The sequence below is a fragment of the Leptonotus elevatus genome, chromosome 19 (assembly GCF_054856555.1).
Source record: "Leptonotus elevatus isolate MCC_2025b chromosome 19, RoL_Lele_1.0, whole genome shotgun sequence".
In the NCBI taxonomy this organism is placed as follows: Eukaryota; Metazoa; Chordata; class Actinopteri; order Syngnathiformes; family Syngnathidae; genus Leptonotus; species Leptonotus elevatus.
The window spans coordinates 15461447-15487345 of record NC_141257.1 but is presented as its reverse complement, the minus strand read 5'-3'; the positions used below and the strand labels follow the sequence as shown (position 1 = coordinate 15487345).

General features: G+C 38.4%; 1 protein-coding gene across 1 annotated transcript in view; it reads left to right on the top strand.

Annotated features, from left to right (window-relative positions):
• The window catches only part of sh3bp5lb (SH3-binding domain protein 5-like, b), a 43465-nt gene extending 26693 nt beyond the window's left edge, over window positions 1–16772 (top strand). Inside the window, exon 6 of the mRNA XM_086062384.1 lies at window positions 9865–16772. Within this exon, the coding sequence (XP_085918510.1) occupies window positions 9865–10479 (615 nt within the window). The 3' untranslated portion in view covers window positions 10480–16772. The remainder of the gene's footprint in view (window positions 1–9864) is intronic.
• The last annotated feature ends 9127 nt before the right edge of the window (window positions 16773–25899 follow it).

Here is a 25899-nt window from a genome sequence, read left to right as displayed (position 1 = left end):
ATGGAATCATTGAGAAAAAATAGTTTATTTTGGGTAAAACTTTCATTTTAATGGTGGCTATTCGTCCTATTAGAGAAATAGCAAGATTATTCCAGCGCTCCAAGTCACTATAAATGCTATCCAGAAGTGGAGTAAAGTTTAAATGGTGAGATTTGTATGCCTAAGTATTTTAAATTACCTATAGGAAATGAGTAGTGTGGGTCCTGGCTTGCAGGGTTCCATGAATTTTCTGTAATAGGTAATAGTGTTGATTTTGTCCAGTTAATAGAATAATCTGATAAATGTGAGAATTTAGTTATTAAGTTAAATACTTCCCCAAACGAAATAGCAGGCTTTTCTAAATAAAGTAAAATATCATCGGCATATAGATTAATTTTGTGTTCTGTTCTGTTACCCCAGAGGGAATTCCTTGAATCCTTCTTTCCTGGCGTATAATGCAAGTGGCTCAATAAATATTGCAAATAATAAAGGGGACAGTGGGCATCCCTGTCTTGTGCCTCTCTGTAGAGTAAAACTCTGAGATATAATCCCATTAGTAGTAACTGTAGCTTTAGGAGAATCATATAATACTGACACCCAGTGAATAAATGACTTCCCAGAGCCAAATGTATTTAAAACAGCAAAGAGGAAGGACCAGTTAACTTTGTCGAAAGTTTTTTCTGCATCCAATGATATAATAACTGCCTTTTTATCATGCCGCTGTGGCATGCTAATAAGGTTAAAGAGCCTCCTAATATTATTAGTGGAGTGACGATCTTTAATAAAGCCTTTTTGGTCGCTATGAATGATTGTAGAGATTACTGTTTCTCGTCTAGATGTGAAAGCCTTAGTGATAATTTTAATATCAGTGTTAATTAGTGAAATCGGACGGTAACTTGATGGTAGGGTGGGGTCTTTTTCTGGCTTTAATAAAAGTTTAATTGGTGCTGTATTCATGTGTGGGCGTATGTAACCATTAGTTTTAATTTCTGTTACTACTCTTAAGAATAGTGGAGCAAGCATAAACCAGAAGTACTTAAAAAATATAGCCGGATAACCATCCGGGCCAGGTGCTCTGCCATTTGGCATACTATCTAGAGCACTGTACAACTCGTTTATAGTAAGTGGCGCATCTAACATATCTTTATATTCAGTAGTTAACTGAGGTATATTTAAGCTACTGAGGAATGCCTCAATATGCTCAGGGTTAGGCTTGTTAGTTTCTGAGTATAGGTTGCGATAATAGTTATAAAAAATGTGATTGTGTGCATTCACCAGTTGTCCCTTTAATAGCAGTTATAAGAGATTTTTCCCGATTGCGTTGAAGTTGGTTTGCAAGAAATTTACCTGATTTGTTATTATATTCAAAGTTGTTGTATCTCAATTGTTGTATTATAAACTCTGTCTTTTTAGATAGCATATCGTCTAACTGTATTTTTGTATTTTGTAAGTCAGTCCATATTTGGTTATTTGGGTTTATTGCGTACTCATCCGTCAGTTGTTTAATTTTATCTTCCAAGTCTTTTTCAAATTTTTGATCCTGTTTCTTTTTATAAGATGAATATGATATAATTTTACCTCTAATTACTGCTTTCCCAGCTTCCCAGAGAAGAGATGGAGATAAGTCTGGAGAGTCTTTTATTTCCAAAAAGTCTGCCCACTCTCTTCTTATAATTTTGTCAAACTCTGCGTCGTTTAGCAGGTAGATGTTGAAACGCCATGTCGGGGGTGGTTTAAAGGTATAATCAACTTGTAGGGAAAGGGAGACTGGTGCATGGTCGCTAATAATAATAGGATGTTATTTGTAAGAAAAAAAAAATTCTTGAAAAAGACCGGTGCACAGCGGAAAATAAGGTAAATTCCTTCTTATTTGGGTTTCCAGCTGTCTCCAGCTGTCGACGAGGCCAAAATCATCCATATATTCCCCTATTACTTTAGTAGATTGTAATCGCCTTATACATGTTGTATTATTAGAACGATCTATTAATGGATTTCAGACTGTGTTAAAGTCTCCTCCAATAATAATAGTAGAGTTCGCTGCTAATTCAAACAGCTGAGAGAAAAATTCATGGAAAAAGGCCGCATCATCATTATTAGGGGCATACAAATAACCAAATGTATATATTTTATTATGCTTATACATGCTTCGTTTTTAAAACATCGCTAGCCTAGCGCTAATGCTAAAAGTGAAGGGAGGATTCAAATGCTAAAAGGGAGTTAGCATCGACTTCGGGAGTGTTTTTCCTTCAAATAACGAATATTCACACACAAATGAGGTGGGGAACACATACCCACAGGCAAGATAACACTACGCAAAGGCACAAATTCATTCCAATGTGTGAAAAACAAGTTATTTTCATAGAATTCAATCTGAGTCCAGTCCAGTAACTTTTTTTTGCATTAGATATATATTTTTACATAATCGGCAGATTAATCGGTAATTGTATTTTTTTTTCTGCCAAAAATCGGTATCGCCATCAAATTTATTTATTTATTTATTTATTTGTTGATGTCTTAAGCACGTTACTGAAAGAGAATGACAGAATTTACTGTGCTACAATTAAAAAAGCACAGTTCAGGGAGCATGGGACATAATTTTTGCACAAGCACTGACCGTTCCACACTTGAGCTCTCAGCCCAATTGAGAATCTTTGGGATGGTTGTGATTAGTCATGATAAAATGCTAATTACGCACTCATTATTCCCGCTCCACTGATATATCTTGAAGACAGTACATGCACACACGCACACGTCTATATTTGGGAATGATAGAAAAGTGCTTCACTGTTAGATGGGGTTCCTGTGGGTCAATGCGTGGGTCGGCTGGAATGTGAAGAGATTGATGTGCTGATTAGTTTCATTTTCAGTAATTAGCAGGCAAGTGGATGACAGTGTCACATAAACGCCCACCCAATTCATTAGGCTTGAAATAACATTTTTATGTGGTGAAATCTGGCTTGTGATTTATTTATTTATTTTCACTTTTGTCCTTCCACTGACCTTCTGCATGACCCACGAATAGAATTCCTGATGTGTGGTCATTAAAAAATAACTTTACTAGTAGCCCGTTTTAACTGCAGTGTGTTTAAATCTTCAATTTCTGTCGTCAGTCACTGGCCACAGCTCAAGACAATCTAATACAGGAGCAAGTGAAGTCAGTCCATCCATGTTCTTATCCTGTTCAGGGTTGCAAATGTGGGCAAAAGGCAGACTACACTGATGCTGTGTTGGTCATCTTTGATCATGCATGGGTAGAAAGCCGTTCGCATATGTGGGAACTGAGGGGAAATTGAAATGCACATACGTCAGATGAATGAACCACGACACTATTAATGATTGATGACCTTAGAAGTTAGAACTAAAGATGTAATGATAACCAAACGTCAGGAATCAGGATGTAATATCAAAATATTTATGTGGTTTCTGTAGAACAAAATACAAATATGAATGAAATAGACATGATCAATTGCATGTAAATATTGAGTATACAATGCAAATTTATGGAGGATCAAAACTGCCAAAATTCAAAACAAATAAATGACTAAATAAATTAAGAAAAGTGAAAATAAAAAAATATATAAAAAAATATAATTCAAATATTAAATACAAAAAAAATTATATAAATGGAAATAAAAACTATATATATATAAAAGTGCAAATAAATACAAAAAAAGAGATAAAAAGGAATTAATATATAAATAGAATTAAATATCAATCAATAAATAAAAATGCTCTGCTCTCATTTCTTTATTTCATGCTGCAGATGCTCTGTCAGGTCGAAATGTAATTCAAATGGGGGGGCAGTCCTAAGCATTTTTTGGGTTTGGCTCCGCTGTTGCATATATATATATATATATATATATATATATATATAATATATATATATATATATAATTATGTGGAAGTGCCAAATTGTAATATTTTTTTCAGAATAGAACATAGTGAACAGGTCAAAAGTTTAAACTGAGAAAATGTATAATTTTAAGGGAAAACTGTTGATTTTAAATTCCATGGTGTCAACAAATCTAAAAAAAGTTGTGACAAGGCCATTTTCACCACTGTGAGGCATCCCCTCTTTTTCTTGCAACAGTCTGCAAACGTCTGGGGATCGAGGAGACAATTTTCTCAAGTTTAGAAATAGGAATGCTGTCCCATTCTTGTATAACACACGTCTCTTTAACTGTTCAACTGTCTTGGGCTTTCTTTGTCTTGGGCTTTCTTTGTTGCACCTTCCCCTTTATGATGCGCCAAATGTGCTCTATAAGTGAAAAAAAGTGGACTGCAGGCTGGCCATTTCAATACCCGGATCCTTTTCCTACGCAGCCATGATGTAGTAATTGGTGCTGCATGTGGTCTGGCATTATAGTGTTGAGAAATGCAAGATCTTCTCTGAAAGTGATGATGCCTGGATGGGAGCATATGTTGTTCTCGAATCTGAATATACCTTTCTGCATTAACCCCTGGCCCAGAGAAACGTCTGCGCTTCTTGGTCTGGCTTCTTCTTTGTACTGTAGAGTTTCATCTGGCAACGGCGGCTGGCACGGTGGATTGTGTTCACCCACAATGTTTTCTGGAAGTATTGCTGAGCCCTTTCTGTGCTTTCTTTTACAGTGAGCATTCCTGTTTGCGGTGCAGTGCCGTTTAAGGGCCCGAATATCATGGGCATCCAGTGTGATTTTTCGGCCTTGACCCTTACACACAGAGATTGTTCCAGATTCTCTGAATCTTTGGACGATGTTATGCACTGTAGATGATGATTACTTCAACCTTTTTGCAATTTTTCACTGGTAAACACCTTTCTGATATTTCTCCACTATCTTTCTGTGCAACATTGGAGGTATTGGTGATTTTCTACCCATCTTTGCTTCTGAGAGACACTGCCACGCTGAGAAGCTCTTTTTATACTCCAATCAAGTTGCCAATGGACCTCATTAGTGGGAACTGGTCTTCCAGCAGTTTTTTTTATAAGTGCAATTTACTTTTCCAGCCTTTTATTGCTACCTGTCCCAACTTTTTTGAGATTTGTTGGCACCATGAAATTTACAATCAACATATTTTTCCCTTAACTCTTTTACTGCCAACAACGTTAAATAATATTTAGTAAAAACCTACGGAGGGGCGCCAAAGACGTTAAAAGACATTCACTATGTTTTTTTGTTTTTTTTGGGAAACGGGTGGAGGAAAGCCTTGGCCAGCTGTGCTGAAAGTATCAAGCAGATCGAGTTAGTATAATGACTCGTTTTGGCCCCTAGATGGCAGCGATGACTCTCTTTGGACAAGATTGGGTGGGCGTCAGTAGAAGACGTGAGGCGGAGCTAGAGTGTTGAGGGGACAATGGCTGATGAAGCAACAATGGCGACCGGTTGCAAGCAGCTCACGCTTGAGCATTTTTTTCAAAGACGGAAAGCATCGATCAATACTAAAAAGCGCATTGATGTCGACGATGATAATGATGGTGACTCCCGAGGTTGACGCCAAAGTTGGAAGCGTTGACGCGCGACTATGATCACGTCATAAAGCCTCACCGGCTAGCGATGCTAACGCCGGAAAACGCGGAGCACAGGCGGACGTTCAATCGGACGATGAAGAGTACTCCAAGTCCAATGCATATTCATCGGAGGAGCGGGTACAGTCTGATCACGGAGAAGACACTGGTTCTGGACTACGATGCCACCATGAATGGAGTGGATAAGATGGATCAGAACATCTACCACCCGGTATAGGAACTGAAGGACATGAGGAAGCCAGACGTAACACCACCGTAACATAACCGTAGCATGATCCTGATAGTAGACTTGATGGCAACACACACTGCAGTATATACTTGCTACTCCCCGGAAAAAACGGCCGGCAAGAAAGTGTAGCGTCTGCACGCGAAGAGGCAATCGCAGTGAAACTAATCTGTTGTGCAAATCCTGTTGCGTCTCCTTGCACGCAGGGGAGTGTTACACAAAAAGAAAAACTGTAGTTGAAACATCCACATAATTGTAAATAGTACCACAGTTGCACACATTTGTAAATAGTTTGCCAAATTGTTGTGTCAAATTGTTACACTGTTGAATGTAAATAAACGTATTTTGCTATCAAAAAACACTTTTTCATTCTTGGTGGTAGTGTTTTATAGAAGTAAAGCACTATTTAGGTGTTTGTGGCATCATTCATGGACAAAAAGAAGTGTAAAATTCACTAGAGTGCATGAAATTACATCGTTTCACTAAAAGCTTGATTTCTCCGTATTTTGGTCCAAAACAAGCGCATTTGGGTGAACCATTTTCTATTGTTGATTACTGAAGAACAGAATAAGGTAGAAACAAACTTTTTTTCTGATGAAAGATGAGAGTTCAATCTTTCATTTGGTAGTACGTGTGTTTCCATAGTCCAAACAGAAAATTTTCTGTGGACCTTGAAAGATCAGTCAAAATGCTTAAATCGGCTGGCACCCACAGCATCCCTTTTCTGAAAACGTCTGGCAGTCAAAGAGTTAAAATTATACATTTTCTCAGTTTAAACTTTTGACCTGTCATCTATGTTCTATTCTGAGCAAAATATTGAAATTCTATCCCAGCTGGCTTCTGGCAGTAGGCGGGGTACACCCTGAACTGGTTGCCAGCCAATCGCAGGGCACACAGAGACGAACAACCTTACTCACAATCATACCTATGGACAATTTGGAGTGTTCAATTAACCCGGAGAAAACCCACGCAAGCATGGGGAGAACATGCAAACTCCACCCAGGAAGGCCAAAGCCCGGACTCGATCTCACGTCCTCTGCACTGGGAGGCGGACGTGGTAACCAGTCAGCCACCGTATATATATATATATATATGTATGTATATATGTGTGTGTGTATGTATGTATGTATGTATATATGTGTGTGTGTATGTATGTATGTATATATATATATATATATATATATATATATATGTATATATATATATATACACACACATATATTTATATTCATATTATCATGGCTAAAGGCAATCTGTCTATGAACCAGTTCCCAATTTATATGCTTCATCCGTAAAGATTCAGACATATAAGGCTCGTTTCCATTACAGGATTCAGAACAGCCTGGTCCCGCTCTACCCCGGCCTTGCTTGACCTAACCTGGCCTCTCTTGCTTCTCCATTACAACATACACTAATCAATTGGGACCAGATCAAATGAACTGTGCGAGCCTCCACTGCACATTTACAGTGCGCCAAGGTTTTGAGTGCCTGAGTCTCAGCCACTGGTTTTGCAGCGAGTCAATATATGAGTTTCAGTTGCACAATGTGGTGACGTCTCAAGTTATAGCTCGTCAAATGCATAGAAACAGAAATAGACACAACCATCTGCCAACAAGGCTTAGTACACATAAATTGTATTTCATAACAATACTTAACCATATTTACAATTTCATATGTAACTTTGGGTGAAATACTGAAGTTTGTGGTAAAAATATTTCACGAGCGGCGCTCACATCACAGGGCCCATTCACTTGAATGTCTCCATTCAAGTGAATGTGAGCGAGTCCCATCATTCAATATACTGTATCACCATTGTTGTCTTTCTCTTGCAACCTATGTATTAATTGGTTGACATCTTGCAAAGTGCAATGGCCCTAAAGAGGAAAGTATAGATATAGTTTGTAGAAAAGAAAACATCCACAGCTAACTGCATTAATGCGTTTTTAGGTATATTCATAACAATGTCAGACCAATCAGTTCATCTAACCCTATCCAATCATAGTACGCCTCCGTCTGGCGATGCCACTTCCACAAATTGGGCCTACAATGAGTTGCATGCCAAGCCTCTAGGCGGCAGTAGTTAGTCAAATACTGCTTGTCTCTTGACATCACTTCACCATACGTCACACAAGCACGTATCTATTTTTTATTAAAATAATACTTGTAAACAGTCAATGACTACATCATAAACGGAGTATAGAGGAAAACAAAGAGGATAAATACAAAATCTTAAAAAGCTTCACTTGTCTTTTTTTTAACAACTTTTTTTTCCCCACTCACTCATCACACACACACACACACACATACATACAAACATGGTCTCCCCGGTGGGGAAGAGAATCCTCGGCGCCTTTTTTTTCTTATTATTTAACAACTTGAGGTATATGATTGAGTGACGTGTGTAGAGGACGACGTAAAACTTCGTTTACTGACGGACACGCGACCGCGGAGCCGGAGAAATACGCAAATCTTCACTTTGGCCGGAATTTTTAGAAACCTTTTTTAGTGAAAAAAATCCCCGCGGACGTATGGATGACAGGGCAAGCCGCAGAAAAACATCTCCCGTTTGCAAAAAACCCGGCTACGTGTATACATGGCCTTAATTTCAAAAAGATCGGTGAGTACAACATTAATTCCTCTCATTGATATTGCTGAATGGATGTTTTTGGGTATTTTATTACCCAAAAAATACAAAAGGAACAACAATAATTGGTTAACAATAATTGGGGAAAAAATGGTTTTGTAATAGACTTTAAAAATTATTCCATTATTCGATTAATCGATGGAATGATTGATAAAATAATAAATATTTAAAAAATAATCCATAGTGACAGCCCTATATAGCTATAATAATGGAAAAGATGGGGCTCGCTCTGATTTACTTAAATGGATCTGGTGAGTTGCGCGCTGCTCATGAATGTTTTTACCACAAGCGTCACTATTTCATCCATTTGTACATTTGAACTCATGATTATGGTTAACAGTTGTTGTAAAACACAATATGTGTATACTTTACATTAGGGCTGCTTGATTATGAAGGAAATATTAATCACAGTTATTTTAGTAATAGTTGAAATCAAGAGTAGGACAAAAAAAAATTGGGGGTTCAAAATGTAAAAAATATTAAGACAAATAAAATTCTTTGAGACACTATAGTTATGCAAGTTCCTTTTGGATGAAACAAAATTTTAAAACAATTTGAAAAAAATATCTCATTGTCATTTCATTTTTATGTATCAAAACAAGTACTACTGGCATTGGTACTTGGTATCGTATTGGTGAATACTCAAGAGTTGAATACTCATACTGTTATTGGTCTGAAAAAAAATCGGTTTCGAACATCCCTAGTAAAAAGTAGTCTATATGTTTGAATCTTGTATTGTTAATCACTTAATCGAAAAGTAATCGATTATCCAATTAATCGACAACTATTTTAATAATCAAGTAATCGTTTAGAGTCATTTTTAAATTTAAAATTGTCCAAATCCTCTAAATTCAGCATGCCAACAGTAATTGTTCTCTGATTTCTGTAGTTCTTCATGAAAGGAGACTAATTATCTTCTGTATTTAATCAAAATAACACATTTGCAAACATCTGTTTTTATTATGGAAAACAATGACAGAACCAGTAACATAGTACAATCACCCCCCTCCCACCTTTTTTTTATTACTACATGAATAGGAAGTAGGAAATAAACACCAATCACTGGTTAATAAACAGTAATCAGGGAAAAAGTTATTTTGTAATACAATTAAAATGAATCAGATTTGTCAATTAATCGATTGAATAATCGATAGATGAATTGATTCTAATTAATATTTGATAGTGACCTCACTAATGTTTTCCGTGCAATTGATTGGCAACCTGTTCAGGTTGTCCTCCTCTCTTCCAAAATTCGCTAGATGCACTCTGACTTAGCCGCAACCCTAATAAAGATAATCACTATAGAAAATGGATGGATGGTCTTTCAAGGTATAATTAAGTCTCTCAGTGAAAGGGCTCTTATTGATGCTGATGCTGCTTTGTCTGTGTGCAGTTTGTCTGCCATAAATGCCTTCATGTACATTTTTTAACAGCTTAAAAAAAAAAGTAGTAAAATACATATGAATAGACTGCTGCTTATTTTGCATCTTTCTCCATTTTGTCTTTCAGGAACACAAGGCCAAAGTAGTACAGCTGGAGGAGCAAGTAGCAAAAGTAAAAACGCGTTATTCTGTGGCTCTGCGAAACCTGGAGCAGATAAGTGAGCAGATCCATGCACAGCGAGGCCAAGTCCGTGCTAGCCGGGGGCGGCTAGCAACGTGCGGTGGCCGTAGCTCTCCAGTTGGTGCCGAGGCTGAGACCAGAGTTGCGGTGAGGGTTCCGATTGGTAGCTTAGTGGGAATGGGTAAGGTAGAGAGTGACTGGGTAGATGGTGAGAAAACACGACTGTGGGTGGAGAAGCACCGGCAGAACGGCTGGGGCCAGAGAGAGGAGCTGGAACCGGAGCAGAACGGTTCAGACCGCATGTCCATCATCAGCCTGCAGACCATCGCTTCCGACCTAGAAAAATGTGATTCGGTAGAACACCTCGGTGACTTCAGCGATGGCGGGAGCGCGCTGGGTGAGGAGTGGAACTGGAACAGGAAGACTCCACTCGGGCCCGGCAACGAGGCGGGAGTGACCGATAGGCCCCAGCAGGCCAAAGCACGGCAGCAGAATGAAACAGTTGGTAAAGATATGCAGGAGAGCTTCGTCAAGCAGCACCACAGAAGTGTGAGTCTCTAATGTAGAGTAAGCTGCGGAGTGTTCATGATCAGCATTCAAATAGATTAATTTTAAAACTAAAATGTAATAATATTTTGGCCAGATTTGTTTATTTATTTATTATACATTGTTATTAAATAATGTTAATGTAATAATGTAATGTTTTAAATTATATACCAGTTCAGGGCGTACCCCACCTAAATTTACTTGATGCTTCAATTCTAAAAGAAATATATAGTTTAGTTAGTTACACTTTAGGCGCCCAAATCTTCATTGCCTTACATTGAACCTTGATTGAAACGATCGTTCATTTACAAACTATTTTCATGCTGTTCGGGACAGTAAAGGGAAGTACGACGGTGTATTAGGGCCACATATAAATATATATTTTTTATAGGGTGGGTGCAATTATCTCAGAAATTTCCGACTTTAAAAAGTGGCAAATTTACGAAAAAAAACTCGTTAATTTTCCACTTTATAAAGTGGAGAAAAAAGCTTGTAAATTTGAGACTTCATAAAGTGGCAAATTAGCAAGAAAAAAACTCATACATTTGCGACTTCATAAAGTAGCAGATTTACAAGTTTATAAAGTGGCAAATTTGCGAGAAAAAAACTCATAAATTTGCCACTTTATAAAGTGCCAAATCTGCAAGAGAAAAAAATCTTGTAAGTTTACGTCTTCATTAAGTGGCAAAATTGCGACTTTATAAAGTGGCATACACATTTACATAAGAGTTATATAAGATTTACCACATGACTAAGCGATAATTTTTCAGCTTCAAAACCAAATATCATAACATTGGCCTCAATCATTATATGATGACTAGTATTGTAAAAAATACATTCTATAACATTGTAGCGATTATTTAGGTTGCCGTAATGGCTTATAAGAAATGTAGACGGTACTGAGGGGAGTTGTAATTTCCTCAGCAACCTCTGGGGCACCACGTTGACTTTGTTTGTTTGTAGGAGCAAAATAAACGATAAAAATCCTATTATCAAGTATTCATAATCTGAAGTTGCTACTTTAGTTAATCATGGAGTTCTTTGCTTTCATAAGAGAATTACTAATCCACTCAGTAAACACAAATGATTCGGCAGAAATTGAATTTCTAGACAACAAATTTATTTAGTAAACACACATATATCAGTCACAACCTAACCTATTAATGAAACGGAATAAAAATGTGAATCAAAGATAAAAAAAGAAAATTTGCAACCTAACTAACTAAGATATAAAATAAAAAAGGTAGATGAAAAAGATAGATGGGGGATAAAGATGGGAACGTTTGACCTGTCAATTCTTTTATGTTTGAATAAAAGCGTTGCACCAGTAGTATATGGTCAGATTGCAATGCAGGTGCAACTCACGGACTGGTTCAGTCGCACGGCAGAGAGAGAGACTCGAGCGTCGATCCTCAGTTGAATGCTGGAATGCTGCGCCAGGTCTCCGGTTGGTGGCGAGGTGCACGCGTGGCAGATCCTTGGCTGGCGCACGTCCCGCTGGAATGCTGCTCGGGAGTCTCTGGCTGCTGCACGCGCGAGGTGGAGGCCGCGGCAGGTCCTTGTGTGGGCGCCTCGGACTCACGGCTGGAACAGACACGCACGCCTTGGGGGATGCGCGGGATGTTTGCGAGTCCTTTTTGATGCACGCTTTGGGACGCATGTTGTGGCTCAAAGGAAGAAGCCGCGTGGTCACCCTCAGCAACCACGTTTCTCGTGATGATCAGGAAAAGTTCATGGGGCCAGACGTGAGGTGGAGAGAGGGTGGAAGAGTTGCAGGAACGGGAGAGCCCTTGAGCAGTTCATGGGGAAGAGAGTTCAGGAAAAGAGAGCCCTTGAGCAGTTCATGGGGAAGAGAGTTCAGGAAAAGAGTTCCAGGAAAAGAGAGAGAAGTTCCTTCGCGTGCTGGTTTTAAAACTGTGTCAGAAAGGGGGCCAGGCCGGGCCGTAGCCTCGCCCTTTCCATGCGCATGAAGCAGACTTGGTCGACTGAGACCAAGCTTTTGGGATAGTAGTTTTTTTTCTCGAGATTATCCCCCCCCCCCCCCCCTATTTTTTATTTTTTTTATACGTGGTTCGATTACGCCATCGTTGGGAAGAGATAGAAAAAAGGTCACTGTCTAAAATTGATAACTGCTGCGTCCAAGTCGTACATTATTTAGCTGACTGTTATAAATTCAAAATCAATGAATCTTTAGTTTAGTTGCTGAGCTGTCATTATTTACAGACTTTATTTAAATTAACTACTGAACCTGACTGACCTGCCAAACGCAGTTAATACACACACAACGAGTGTTTTAACGAATCAAAAATAAGCAAATCTTGTATTTTGGTATTGAAAAGGAAGAAGCCTTGTGATTTACGATGGGGGGGATAATTAAAAGAAAATGTTTGCATGAGTTCTTTAATATTCAAAATACTGCGTTACATTTTAGAAAATGTTTGCAATTGTTGCACGATGTGACGTAAGGTTGTTCTTGAGCTTATGGCCAATGTTCTTCAAAGCGTTCTTATTTTGGATATTAAGAGTGTCTACAATTTCTGTATAAACTTTGGAATTAACTGTTGAGCCCATTTGAACTCCTATTAATCCCCACCACTAAATTCCTCCCCACTATCGCTCTGGGGATTTTAAGTTCGGAGGCTTATCGCATGTTGTAAACAAGCTACTTAAATAGTATTAACGATGATCTGATGTTATGTGGACACGGCATATTTTACGGCAATTGGGTTTATAGTTGGTTCCCTTACTTGATGTTTTTTGTTCCAGGAAGCTATTTGGATGCGAGTGAAATAATTTATTAAAACTTTTATTGTGTAAAATTCTATTTTAGGTTTATCTGTCCACAGAACATTGTCCCAGATGGATCATAGTTTGTCCAGGTAGTCTTTGCCAAAGATAATGGCCAATAATGGACGCCAGAACTGTATTATAAGATCATAGGTACCAATACCGGCCCAAACTGTGTACAGTTAATCCCAAAATTCATCTTTTTGTTGGTGCATGGGTGTGGGTAATTAGCACAATGGTGAATGTTTTTCATTTATATCTCTTGACACCCTGTATAGCTACAGCTGTTATACTTCGGAAACATGCTAATATTGCATATGTTGTTACAAGGTTAAAATTTGTTTCCCACAAATGTGTTTGCACTTTATTATTATGTATTTCTTGAAATGACTAATTTGAGGATGGTTTTGAGATGTGTGTTATTGGGAAGGGCAGGACCATTTCACCAACAATAATATTGTGATACGGTGATTGTCATAAACTGTATATTGCAGGAAATATTGTGATACGGTGATTGTCATAAACTGTATATTGCAGGAAAAACTGTACTTAACATTATATCTACACAACTGAATAAGGAAAAACTTGAGGAAATGTTCTTTCAATTCACATTCAAGCTCATCTAAATTTAATTTAATAATAATAATAACACAATTATTACCATACAGTCATGACCCATGGATCTTTTTTTTCTTGAATGGATGTATTACTAGCAATGACATTATAAGTGGTGGCTGATTCATTCTTGTCAGTAGTCAGACAACATCACTTTGGACCAGCTGGAGCGTATTTAACGACTCCCTCGAGCAGCATGCTAAGAAAGTTACAATAGAAGTGACAATGAATGTAAACAAATGTTTAATTTGGCCCATGGCTTTCCTTTTCCCTTTTTAATGTAAGAAATGTGGATGTGTTAAGTAGACAACTGTGTATACATCTTCCTACGTCATCCAATCTGTCTGCTTACATGCAGTCACATTGGCTTAAATCCAATTCATATTTTTTTATCCACAGAAGGCGACAGGCGGGAAACAGAAGGCCCTGTGATGTAGAGCAGGAGGAATATTACATGAACTGACGTAAAAATATAGTGCAGTATTAAATTAGAATGCATCTGCTGAATGACAGGACTTTTCATGGCTCTGGAGTAAAGATGGAAGAACAAAGCCTGTCTCATCTTGGACAGGCTTGGAAACTGTTACCTCTATTGTCACTTGAACACGTTCAGTCTACTTTGTGTGAACAAACTTATGGACTGAAATGATAAATCCTTTTTTTCCCCTAATTTACGCTAAAATGAGCTGAAAACTAAATATTTTTTTAAACTGTAACTGAGCAGTGTTTAGTTGTAATAACACTGCTCATCACTAGATGGCAGACTTTGCACATTAACAACCCCAAGAACGTTTTTTCTTTTTTGCCCCAGAGAAGAAGAAAGATTGTGTCCACATTGGGGGGGGGGGGGGGTATATTTTTAAGTAAAATACTAAGCAGATTAAATGTTCACACCGAATTTAAACGCATACCAATCTGCCTAGTTTTCTTAGAGACTATCACCTATCAGCCATGAAAGATTTTAACCAAATTCAGCACTACAACACCGATGTTTACACCACAAGAACCATTGACACTGTTACGTTTGACATGCAAGAACCGTTGACAGTTCGTTTGAAATTCATAAGCATGAATTCATTCACTCCCAGCCATTTTCACCGAAGCAACCCCTTTTGCTCCCAGCTGTTTTATTGGATTTTGACTGATTTTGCACGATCCACAGTGTATTCTGTTCTATTGCTATAAAATCATATATTTGTATCTGTTTCCGTATTGTAGCAATTAGCATTGGAATATAGCTAAGTTTCATCATTATTCACAAACCGGTTGAAAACAGTGGAGAAAAGAGCTTGTTGCAACATGGCCCTGGCTGATCTCTTATACTCTGCTGCCACCTGTTGGCCGCTTTTTGTAATAACTACCATTGCTGTAAGTGACCTCTTCAGGTCAGAAGCTGCATCAAAGCCTTCTGTATGCTCTAGCATAATTATTTTTTTAAACGTTAAAAAAGCCTGTATAAATACGTTTTTGGGACCATTTGCAATATTTAAAATAGAACGTGTTTATATGTTCTTGGGAGAAAATGATTTAATATATATTGAGATATTGTTCTGTAAATTACTGAAGTTCAATGAAAAACATGAACATATTTTGTGCTGATTTAAAATGGCATTTATCATACAGTACAAAGTATCATTCAGACATACTTTATGTATTTTCGCCAAACATATAGCTTAGCCTTGCCATCTGCTATCTTAATGCTAACACTAAACAACAATAGCTAGACTGTCTTAATGATATTTTCATTCATTTGAAATGTTTTGAGATACAATGTGGGTGAGGCCTTTCTTTCAACATTCTGCATAACGAATTGTGAATGAAACAACTCATGCAGACGCCATCCAAAGTGGACAATGGTCTTTAAAGGGTCAGTCATTGCATCATTTTGACTGGGTAGGAAAATTCCAATTTAGTCAGTATTTAGCATTTGCCGCGTGCGCACACTTTGACATGACATACTAAGGTATTCAGATGATCAAAACATACAAAGATCACGCGAGTAATAAACATTTGCCTTTGTTTATTGAGCAGCAATGCTGGCAAAAGTGGAAATGCTGTAGCCATTTTGTGCTACGATCTTAGCACATCATGATTCCCTTTTGTTTATTTAGTCATGGAAATAATCGTTTATGATGAACATTTATCCTTAAAAAATACTTTATTAAACCCCCAGTGGAGCAGTAGAAAATAAATCTCTTTCCAATTGCTTTTCCCTTATAGTCACAAGGAGCAATGCAAGCAAACGGAGGAATTCATAAAAGATTTATTTGATAAATTGCATCTGGGCTTAAATTGGACACCACATTCTCGCAGTTCTAGGCAGCAGCCCTTAATCTTTCGATGAATAGGTGGCACATTTCCCTGCCACGTTCAATGCTTTTCCAGACACGCAATCTTTCTGGGGACAGATGTGATAATGAGTCCAGGCCATGAGTGCAGTCATGCACTGTGTGAACAATGCCTCATATTTACATCTGCAGGGGCATTGCCTGTCCTTTTGGTTTGAAAAGATTAGTAAGAGAACGGGTTCACCAAGAACAAGCATTTACAGTATAATCAAGTACCCTCATTATCCCAAAACAGCAAATTTATTGTTTTGCCCTTCTTGAATTTGCAATATCAATGCAACTATCTGTTGTTTGACTGCTCCATATGTATGCGTAGATGGACAGGAGAGTTTTATTTAATATGGATGAACTGCTTTTGTTGACTCCCTCAAAAGGAAAGTTGTGGGGTTTGGGGAGGAATCAGTGAGTTCCTCACAGTGACATACATTATTGCATGAAGGAAATGTAAGTAAAAAAAAAAGTTTAGATTTAGATCTGTGTCCTATATATATATATATGCAGTGCTTATATGTATATATATAAAATAAATAATAAATAAAATGAAAATGGAGACTTTGATTGTGTGTGTGTCTGTGTGTGTACATATATATATATATATATATATATATATATATATATATATATATATATATATATATATATATATATATATATAAATAGATTATTTATTTTTTAGAGGGGGTGTACCGTGTAATATTCAAAGAAAACTGACAAATTTACAAGAAATAAATTAGCAGATTTGTGACATAAAGTGGCAAATTTGCGGGGAGAAACTCATGAATTCACAAGAAATAAACTTGCGGCATTTGCGAGATCAAAACTCAGAAACTTGCAAGACACAACATAGCTATAGTCTGGACGAGGTGCTGGCTTTTGTCCACCAGGAGCTATATAACGTGAAGATTCGTTGGTGGTTAATGGAACAGTCTTTATATCATGAAAAGGCAGAATGGAGACGGATTTCTAAACCTTACTCGTTACACACGGCAAGCTACACCGACAACACTTCCTGACCCCCTATCAGCTGACTAACACTAACCAATCACAAGTTAGCATAGTTTAGGTAAATGCAAGTGAATGACTGAGAACAGATTCGACACATCAATTTAGTGACTTGCACCCAAGCTTCAAAGTGCGAATGCTTAATATGATATGGTTAATCTCTGCTAAAGCAATTATGAGCTCCTTATTTGAAAACCCGACAGAAAAGTGTTGTCACAAACATCTGAGTACTCTACGTGTATTTCTCACACATTTGAGTTTATTTCTTGTACATTATAAAAAAAAAATCGCAAATTTGTGACATAAAGTGGCAAATTTGCGAAAAAAAATTATCGCTAATTTGCCACTTTGTCACAAATTTGTAAGTTTATCTCTTGTAAATTTACAAATTTATTTCTCGTAAATTTGTGAGTTTTTTTCTCGCTAATTTGCTACTTTGTCACAAATTTAAGAGTTTATTTTTTGTAAATTTGTGAGTTTTTTTCTCACGAATTTGTCACTTCATGTCACAAATATGAGAGTTTATTTCTCGTAATTTGTGACTTTTTTTCTCGTTAATTTGTGAGTCCCATATGGTTGAAATCCACAAAAAGCCCATGAAGTAATTGTTTGGTTTGCTGCCTCATTTCCACTTCACTGTTAGGTAACAGCTCATTTACATAATGATAACCACCCCACACCGAGGTCCTCTGTACATGACATGGCCGTTTTAATATGATATTAAAGCCTCACACAATCTTGCTCTCTGACCTCCTTTACATCTATCCAGAAATTTGGGATCCTTCAATTAAGCGGCCCCTCATCTCTGCGTATGTATTGAAGACTCTCTCTGCATCAATGTCCAATGGTAAGATGAGAGAATCAACCATTCTTGATAGTTGGTGCTTGTGAGGAGAATCAGTAAATGGGAAAACATTAATTCCAGCAATGTGTTTTACAGCACCTTTGTGCCTCACTGGGATTTGTTGTCAGTCGTTTTCACATACTCGTCAAAGCCTTTTTTAAAGTTGTTACCATTACTGATTTTGTGCACCATTTTGAGGCATTCATGGCGGTGTGTGTGTGTGTGTGGGGGGGGGGGGGGGTGATTTTTGCCAATAACTGAGCTCATGGCTCAGGTAACGACCAATCACGGCTCAGTTTCAGAAAACAGGTGAGCCGTGATTGACCGTTACCTGAGCCCATCAACATCACATCAAGTGGCAAAATGGCTATCCACTAAGGTGGATAACAACAGATTAATGTTGATGCTTAACTCATATTCAACACAAATGCAATATTAAACAGAATGCCAAGTTTTGGCTAGTGGGGCTAAATAGAACATATTAAGGACATTTTTGGGTTGAATCCCACTAAAACATCATATATTTTTCTTTAGAAAGTATCATCAAATATTTTTTAGCCCATTCAGGCTTTATTACACAATTTTATTTGGTAAGTTTGTGTTGAAATTATCTAAAAATAAATAAATGGGAATTTGTTATGTAAAAAAAATACATAAATCTTAAGTTAGGCTTGAAATATTTCTGTGAGTGTGAGAAGAATTTACACTACAATTTAAGGAATCCAATATCCCTATGTGCATTGTTTATTTATTTATTTAATTTAAAAAAATAGTTGACAGACTGTATGACCAAATAGAGCTGCAGCCACACTAGACAGTAATTTTCTGGCCGTATTGGGTGAAGGTGACACATGATGGAGGAGGAGAGCAGTCACATTGGGAATTGACAAAAAAATGTGGAAGGAGATGGATTGCAGTGGTGATGACCAAGAGGAGACAGGATGCCCTTTGTGGTACTCAGCTGCTCTGTCATTTCTCACTTCAACAAGGTAAAATGGAGAAGGGGATAATGAAATACAACCACTCATAATACATTTATTATCGCTGCATGGTGATGTCTAAAGGCGCTTATGGAGACACATTGCTAGGATGGGAAAAGAGATTCTAATTTTGTTGTGTTTATAACCTCCAAAGAAAATGTGGAGTATTCTCGATCTGTGTGTGCACTACTCTGCCACAGGTAGATTCTTGTTTGGACAGCATCTGGATGCTGTATTATGGTATAGGTCTTGTTTACATTCTTTCTTTTATTTTTTAAAGAAATGTGAATCAATTCAAAGTGAAGACCAAACAAGTTTATAGCATGCAGTGACAAAAATTTAGGGTGCACTCAGGCAACTTTAAATTTATCTGCCTGACCATTCACATGACTTTTTTTTTTTTTTTTTTTTTTACTTAACAAGGCAGACCAAAATTGAGTGAATTCTGTTTTACCAGTATTCCTTTTGGAACATTTCAACTGGAACAAACCGGTACTTATCCTAGCAGGGCCATTTATTTATTATTTATTATACTATTTATAGTTTTGGGATTGATATTGGACGGAGCCCCTAAGGCAAGGGTGGGCAAACTCGATCCTCTAGGGCTGGAGTCCTGCAGGTTTTGGATGTTTCCTCTCTCTCTCTCTCTCTCTCTCTCTCTCTCTCTCTCTCTCTCTCTCTCTCTCTCTCTCTCTCTCTCTCTCTCTCTCTCTCTCTCTCTCCATCATCAGCATAAGCAGATAAAACTGAAGGTGAATTCCACAATATTGTTTTCATTTTTGGCCTGAATCCATCCAACAAAATATTAGAGTACTCACAGATGCGCAATGTCAATCAAAATCTGTTCATATTGAAGCCAGTCAGAGGTTAGATGTGATTGAATTAAAAAAAAAAAAGTTTTAAGTAGTGCTACTGATCAGTACATTGTCATTCCAGACCACCTGTTTGATTTTTTTGTTTTTTGTAGGCAATTTTTGTGAGGAAAAACAACATATGACAAGCAAAAAGAAAGACTATGCAGCATGTTTAGTTGAATGTGTCTGTGGACTACGGGTGGGAACCTCTGGGTACCTCATGGTACGATACGATATGCGATACAAGACTCACAATAACGATTATCTGACGATACTCTGGTTATCGATATATTGGTCAGGTAATAAATCCACGATAATTTACGATAAAACTACTCAAGACATAAATTGATGTTTTTTAAATGAGAAAACAGTTTCTTTTTGTACCATCACTGAAACTAAATATTAAAACTGGTGTCTTCTTCACAGTGAGTACTTTTGTGTGTGTTTTTTAAACAAATACAAATGTCTTCTTAACAGAGACTACTCTGTGAACAAATTTGTGTCTTTCTTAAACACTATTGTCATGCAACCAGCCAGTCAGTTACATAGTGAATTGTTTCATTTTATAAACTGACGATTTTTTGTGTAACATTGCAAAAATAAATAGATACAATTACTTAAATATTAAATTCAATTAAATCAATATTAATATTCCTCAGAAATTGTGTGCTTCAAAAAGTCAAACCATAAAATATGTTTTAAAATGTTACGTATGCAAAACTGAGTCAGTTGCTGGACAGATAATAAATGTCTTACACAAATAAAAGTAAGCTCATGCAGTGTTTTCCACAGATTTGAAATCTACTTGGGTGGGTGGACTCCGGTGGTGGGGATGAAATGCGGGTTGGACAGATAGTGGGTCTCAATCCTGTTACTACGTCTCCTCACGATTCACAAGTGAGTTACGGCAAACTAACGTTACATGCGGTATATCTTGTCGCGACACGTTTTTTTTTCTTTTTAAATATATTTTTTTATAAATTTTCTTGAAAACTTCTTGGGTGGTGGCCAATTTATTTGGGTGGCCCGCCCAAGTATTAACATGGTGTGGGAAACACTGTCATGAGTCTTCTTCGCCTGAAGACTTCCATACATTTCCCCGCCACTCTTATGAGGCGCTCCCCATAGCGGCCTACGAAGTAATTGCTCAATAAGTAATGAACAATAGAGCCATTATAGAGGCTTTATATTAACTTCAAATATTGCGATACTCGCGTAGGCATATCAATATATATTGGGAGAAAAAGTATCACGATTTATCGCAATATCGTCACACTCCTACTGTGGACTCTAAGAAATGAACATGCAGAGTGCACCTGACACTCTTGATGCAGCATTTTCTCAACAAAGAGCTGAGGGAACACACAATACAGTAGATTTTCCTGCAGGTGCGAGACGGCTGACTGCTGTTCTCGTCACATCCAAGCGTTAGCAGTCACAGAATTCTGGCACGCAGGATGAGTGAATCACAGCCATGCGCAGACAGCTGCGTGTCTCAGCAATTTATCGACCATAGGGTTTGAAGCCTCTGTCTTTCTATCAACCAATCATACGTCTTCTACAACTGTATATCTAACCGCATCCATTTTCCATCACTTACCTGGAGTTGAGCGACATACTGAGGATGGAAACCCAACTGTCATTTTCCTTAGCATGAGATTGGTCTCATGCTGAGTATGCTTCATGCAGATTTTCTTATCTGGTTATAACAGCACTGGTGAGTATAGAGTTGTTGTTTTTGTTTTTTTAATTTTGTCAACATTTCTAATAAGCAGAGCTAACCACGAAGTAAAAGCCCTGTTGGGAGTGCATAAACCTAGCATATCTGATTTTTGTCCTACAACGTGAAGCCTTTATTAGCAGTATAGATCCCTTAGTTGCACTTAATAGCCACGGACACAAGTAGTTTTCTTTTGACTGCTGAATTTATCGCTTCCTGCCAACAATAAATCCACCGTGAAAACTGGAGCAAAACACACATACAAACATAACAATTAGCATAAAGAAAATAAAGACAACTTAGATTAAATTTACACAAAAGTATTGACAGACCCAAAATAAACTAACCTCGTTGGCTGTGTGCAATGTCCAAAAAGGGAACTCGGCTTGTTTTCTTCTGTCTTCGTTTTTCTTTTTCTCTCCAAACTTAACATTGTGTATGTCTCGCTGTTTTTTCTCCTTCCTAAGCTCTTCCTCTACTCCCTTACTCACTGACATACACACATACACCCCGCTACAGCGCCCTCTCTGGTGTGGGTGGCAACAACCACCCAAAAACAAAGAAAACAAAATTGACAATGTGGCAGTTACTATAGATGGTTCCCGTGTGATGTCACCGCATCATGCGTTCACCGCGTTTTATATTTGGATTTCCTCGCAGAAGGCTAGAAGCGGAGGCAGAGAGGCAGAAGGCTCCGCTGCACGCTTGTGAGTTTCCGTAAACAAGTGTTCCTTTTCGTGAACAATATGGTTGTTTCGTGTTCGGTACATGGTTGTACTAAGAAAGCTGACGGAATGTGTACATTGGGATTGTATTCTATTCCAAAGATCCGAGCACATGAAGGTGATTTCACTAAATGAGTGATCACGTCGCAGACAGCCAGTATCAACAGAAATATGAACCCACGGAATTCTCCCAAGATCTGCTCACAACACGTCATCATAGGTTGATTAGTTTTCCTTTTACTTTTCTTCTTCTACTAAACATGTTTACAGTGTGCTCATTGTCCGTTCCTGTCCAGTCTAGCGCTTGCATGCTGTTAACATTATAACATTGTTTTTCTGTTTCAATTTATATTTTAACAGTTTTTGATTTGAGTTAGAGCTGTAAGACAACAGTTAATTCATATGTTAGTCAATCTATAGTCCTTTGTTCTCTTCTCTGGGAAAGAAATGTCTAGTAAGGTTTCTGAGTTATCTAAATGAGGGATGTTTGGAAGTGCACGCAGAGGTCTGTCCATAAATTTCCTGGTCCAGGAGGTGACGGGACCAATTGTTTACCCACATCTGGAGTGAACAAAGATAGGAACTGAAGTAGGATGATCTGTTTGTGTATTTCACTCTGCTGACAGGACAGGATGAAAGGGGGAGAGTATTTTTTGTAAACACTGCGTTTTGTATAAGTGGGGAGGAGCGGAGAGAGAGAGAGACACACTTTGAGATCACTTCTGATTGAGCAAGGATCCAAAGTGGCTTTAGAAATTTCTAAATAAAAAAGCTTGCAAGAAACTTCTTCACGAGATCTCAACTTTGAGTTTTAATTGAACACGCAAAGAAAACAAAGATTTGGTTTTCTAACAAATAGTGACTCCCGACGTTCTTGATGATTGCGGGCTGCGGCGTTCACGGACGGGCGGAACTTCTAGGCGCCTAAATAATTAATTACGGTAAGTGGAGACTTTTATCCACGTAGGGAAGTTCTGTCTGTTTGGGACCGCTGCAACCGGTTTTCGTCTTCTAAATTGTCTAAATTTCTACATGAGGTCTGTGTGAACAAGTTGTAGTTTGATGTCGTTCAATTAACAGAGGGACGCGGAGTCCTTGATTTGGGATTTTTACTACGACATTGAACTGTACACGTACGTGGTGACGAGCACTGTTGACGGAAGTGCTGTCATATTTTATGCGCGACTGAAGAAGCATTTTTTGACTTACAGGTTGAAGTAGCGGTTTTATTTTGTTCCGCTATGAAGGAATCGCTAGACCATGGCGGTTATTTTATGAATTTTGAGAGGGTGTCAAGAAGGGGGAGCTTGAGGACCCAAATGCGGGAAGACAGGGCAAGGAGGCAGAGGTTCAATCAAAAAAGGGATTTTAATTTCTACAAAACAAAAGGCGAGATCTAAATTGCAAGGAAAAACATAACATGGAGAAAACAACAAGGCAAAACGGGCAGCATGACATGGAGCAGCAGGGATACTAGAAACCGAGGATACTGAGACTGAAGGAACGTGACGAGAAGAAACGGGATTGGGTAAGGAACCAGGTGAAGTGGGGACTAAGTCTTGACGTGGCGGTAATGTGGGGCTATGAGGTGCACAAGATGGGGACCGGAGTGATGAACTTGGCGAGGACCGAGGTGACGGGGGGTGACATGACCCGGTGTTAAAATAATCCGCAAACGAAAACTGTGACGAAAACATGTAAGGGTTTATGCTGGTGAAAAAATCCAAATCGGTGTCTAAATCGGAACTGTAATCTGTAAGTGCATTAACCAAAAAACAGCCTTCTTCATCTTCATCATCGGTGAAGTCTGTGTCTATGAAACAATGGGGTGACAAAATGGTGTCATAGGGCAGGGACTTAAGTGAACTAAGGAGATCGGGTGAATGGGGAACAGAGGACAAGGTGGAACCAGCCAGAGAAAAATAACTTACATGGAGGGAATGGGATTGGGTGGCAGGCTGACGGTGCTTTCGAGCCGACCGACGGCGTGCCGGTCGGCAACGGGAGCTTCCCGCTGGGTCTGATCTTGGTCGGTTCATTCTGTCAAGAAGGGGGAGCTTGAGGACCCAAATGCGGGAAGACAGGGCAAGGAGGCAGAGGTTCAATCAAAAAAGGGATTTTAATTTCTACAAAACAAAAGGCGAGATCTAAATTGCAAGGAAAAACATAACATGGAGAAAACAACAAGGCAAAACGGGCAGCATGACATGGGGGGAAAATCCAAGGCAAAAACGGGCAGCATCACAGGGGGAAAAACAACAATGAACCGACACAGACAGAGGGGAGACAGCAGACTAACGACACAACAAGACACACTTGGGGCAAGACACAAGTGGCTGAGGGCACTGATTGGATCACACGAGGAAGGGCAGGATCACACTTCAACAAGACCAAGGGAGACACACAAGGAAAACAGAACCCAAAACATGACAGAGGGATACGGATAGACGCGGGGGTTTTACTTCCGCTAAGAAATCTAGAGGGGAGCATTCGATAGCACGTAATAAGTTATTTTAAAATGCGCGCCCTGCTAAAAATTAAGCAGTATTGAGGGTACGGACAGGTTGACGAAGTGGGATTTGGGTTTGTACCGCTGTTTGTTCGATCGAGAGATTATGTGATTCGTTATTTATGTATGTTAAATGTCTGTTATGTGGGTACGTTTTTGTGGTCGTCTGTGTTTGTTCTTGTGAAATTGTTTTTTTTTTTGAGGTGAGGGACTAGTAACGTTGTCGAATAAATTTAACCTATTGAACTATCATACTACAAGTGAGACATCACTGAATTGATAAATATTAATACGACTTGAATAGTATTATAACTAATGTGGTGAATAATTAAAATAAATAATGGAGGGCGGTTTTGAGCGCGACACCGAATGGTTTGACCTAAAAGTGCTTCCGGTTCATAGTCGGAACTTATTCTTGGATGCACAAGTTAAGAATGCTTCCGAGGTTGCAGTCAGAGCCATGCCCGAAAAACATCGACGAAAAATGAAAAACCTATTGATTGATTGCATGACGGCTAGCTGTGACAAAGGTTGGTTTCCACCGTTGACATCCGCGGTTTGCTTGGTATCTTTGATGAAAGCGGTGGAATTGGCATGCGTGAATAAACGGCTATCGCTGGACAAATTGGTACGTGAGACTTTTGTATCTTCTTTGAATGGTAGAAGAGTCAGACGAAATTGTAAAAAAGTGGATCAAAGGATGAGAAATGCTAGAATGTTGGCTTTGGGCAGTTCCGTTAAAATCGCTCGGGTGGCTTTGATAGAAGCTGGTGATGATACAGTGGCTGATTTTGATGCTAAGATAACTTCTCCACTGGCGTATGCTGAGCCGCTTACGGGAGATTTGTTTGAAGCTATTAACCCGTTTACTGAATCACCGTACAAGACTGCGGTTCAAATGCTGCAAGATTTGCAGACGACGAATTGACAGAACAAACCCATTTATTATTTTTTAAATGAATAAAGAGTGTGTGCGTATGTGCCTGCAAAAGTTTGAGAAGTTGTTGTTGTAATTGTATGAGACCTAGATACCAAAGGTGGGGGCTACCCT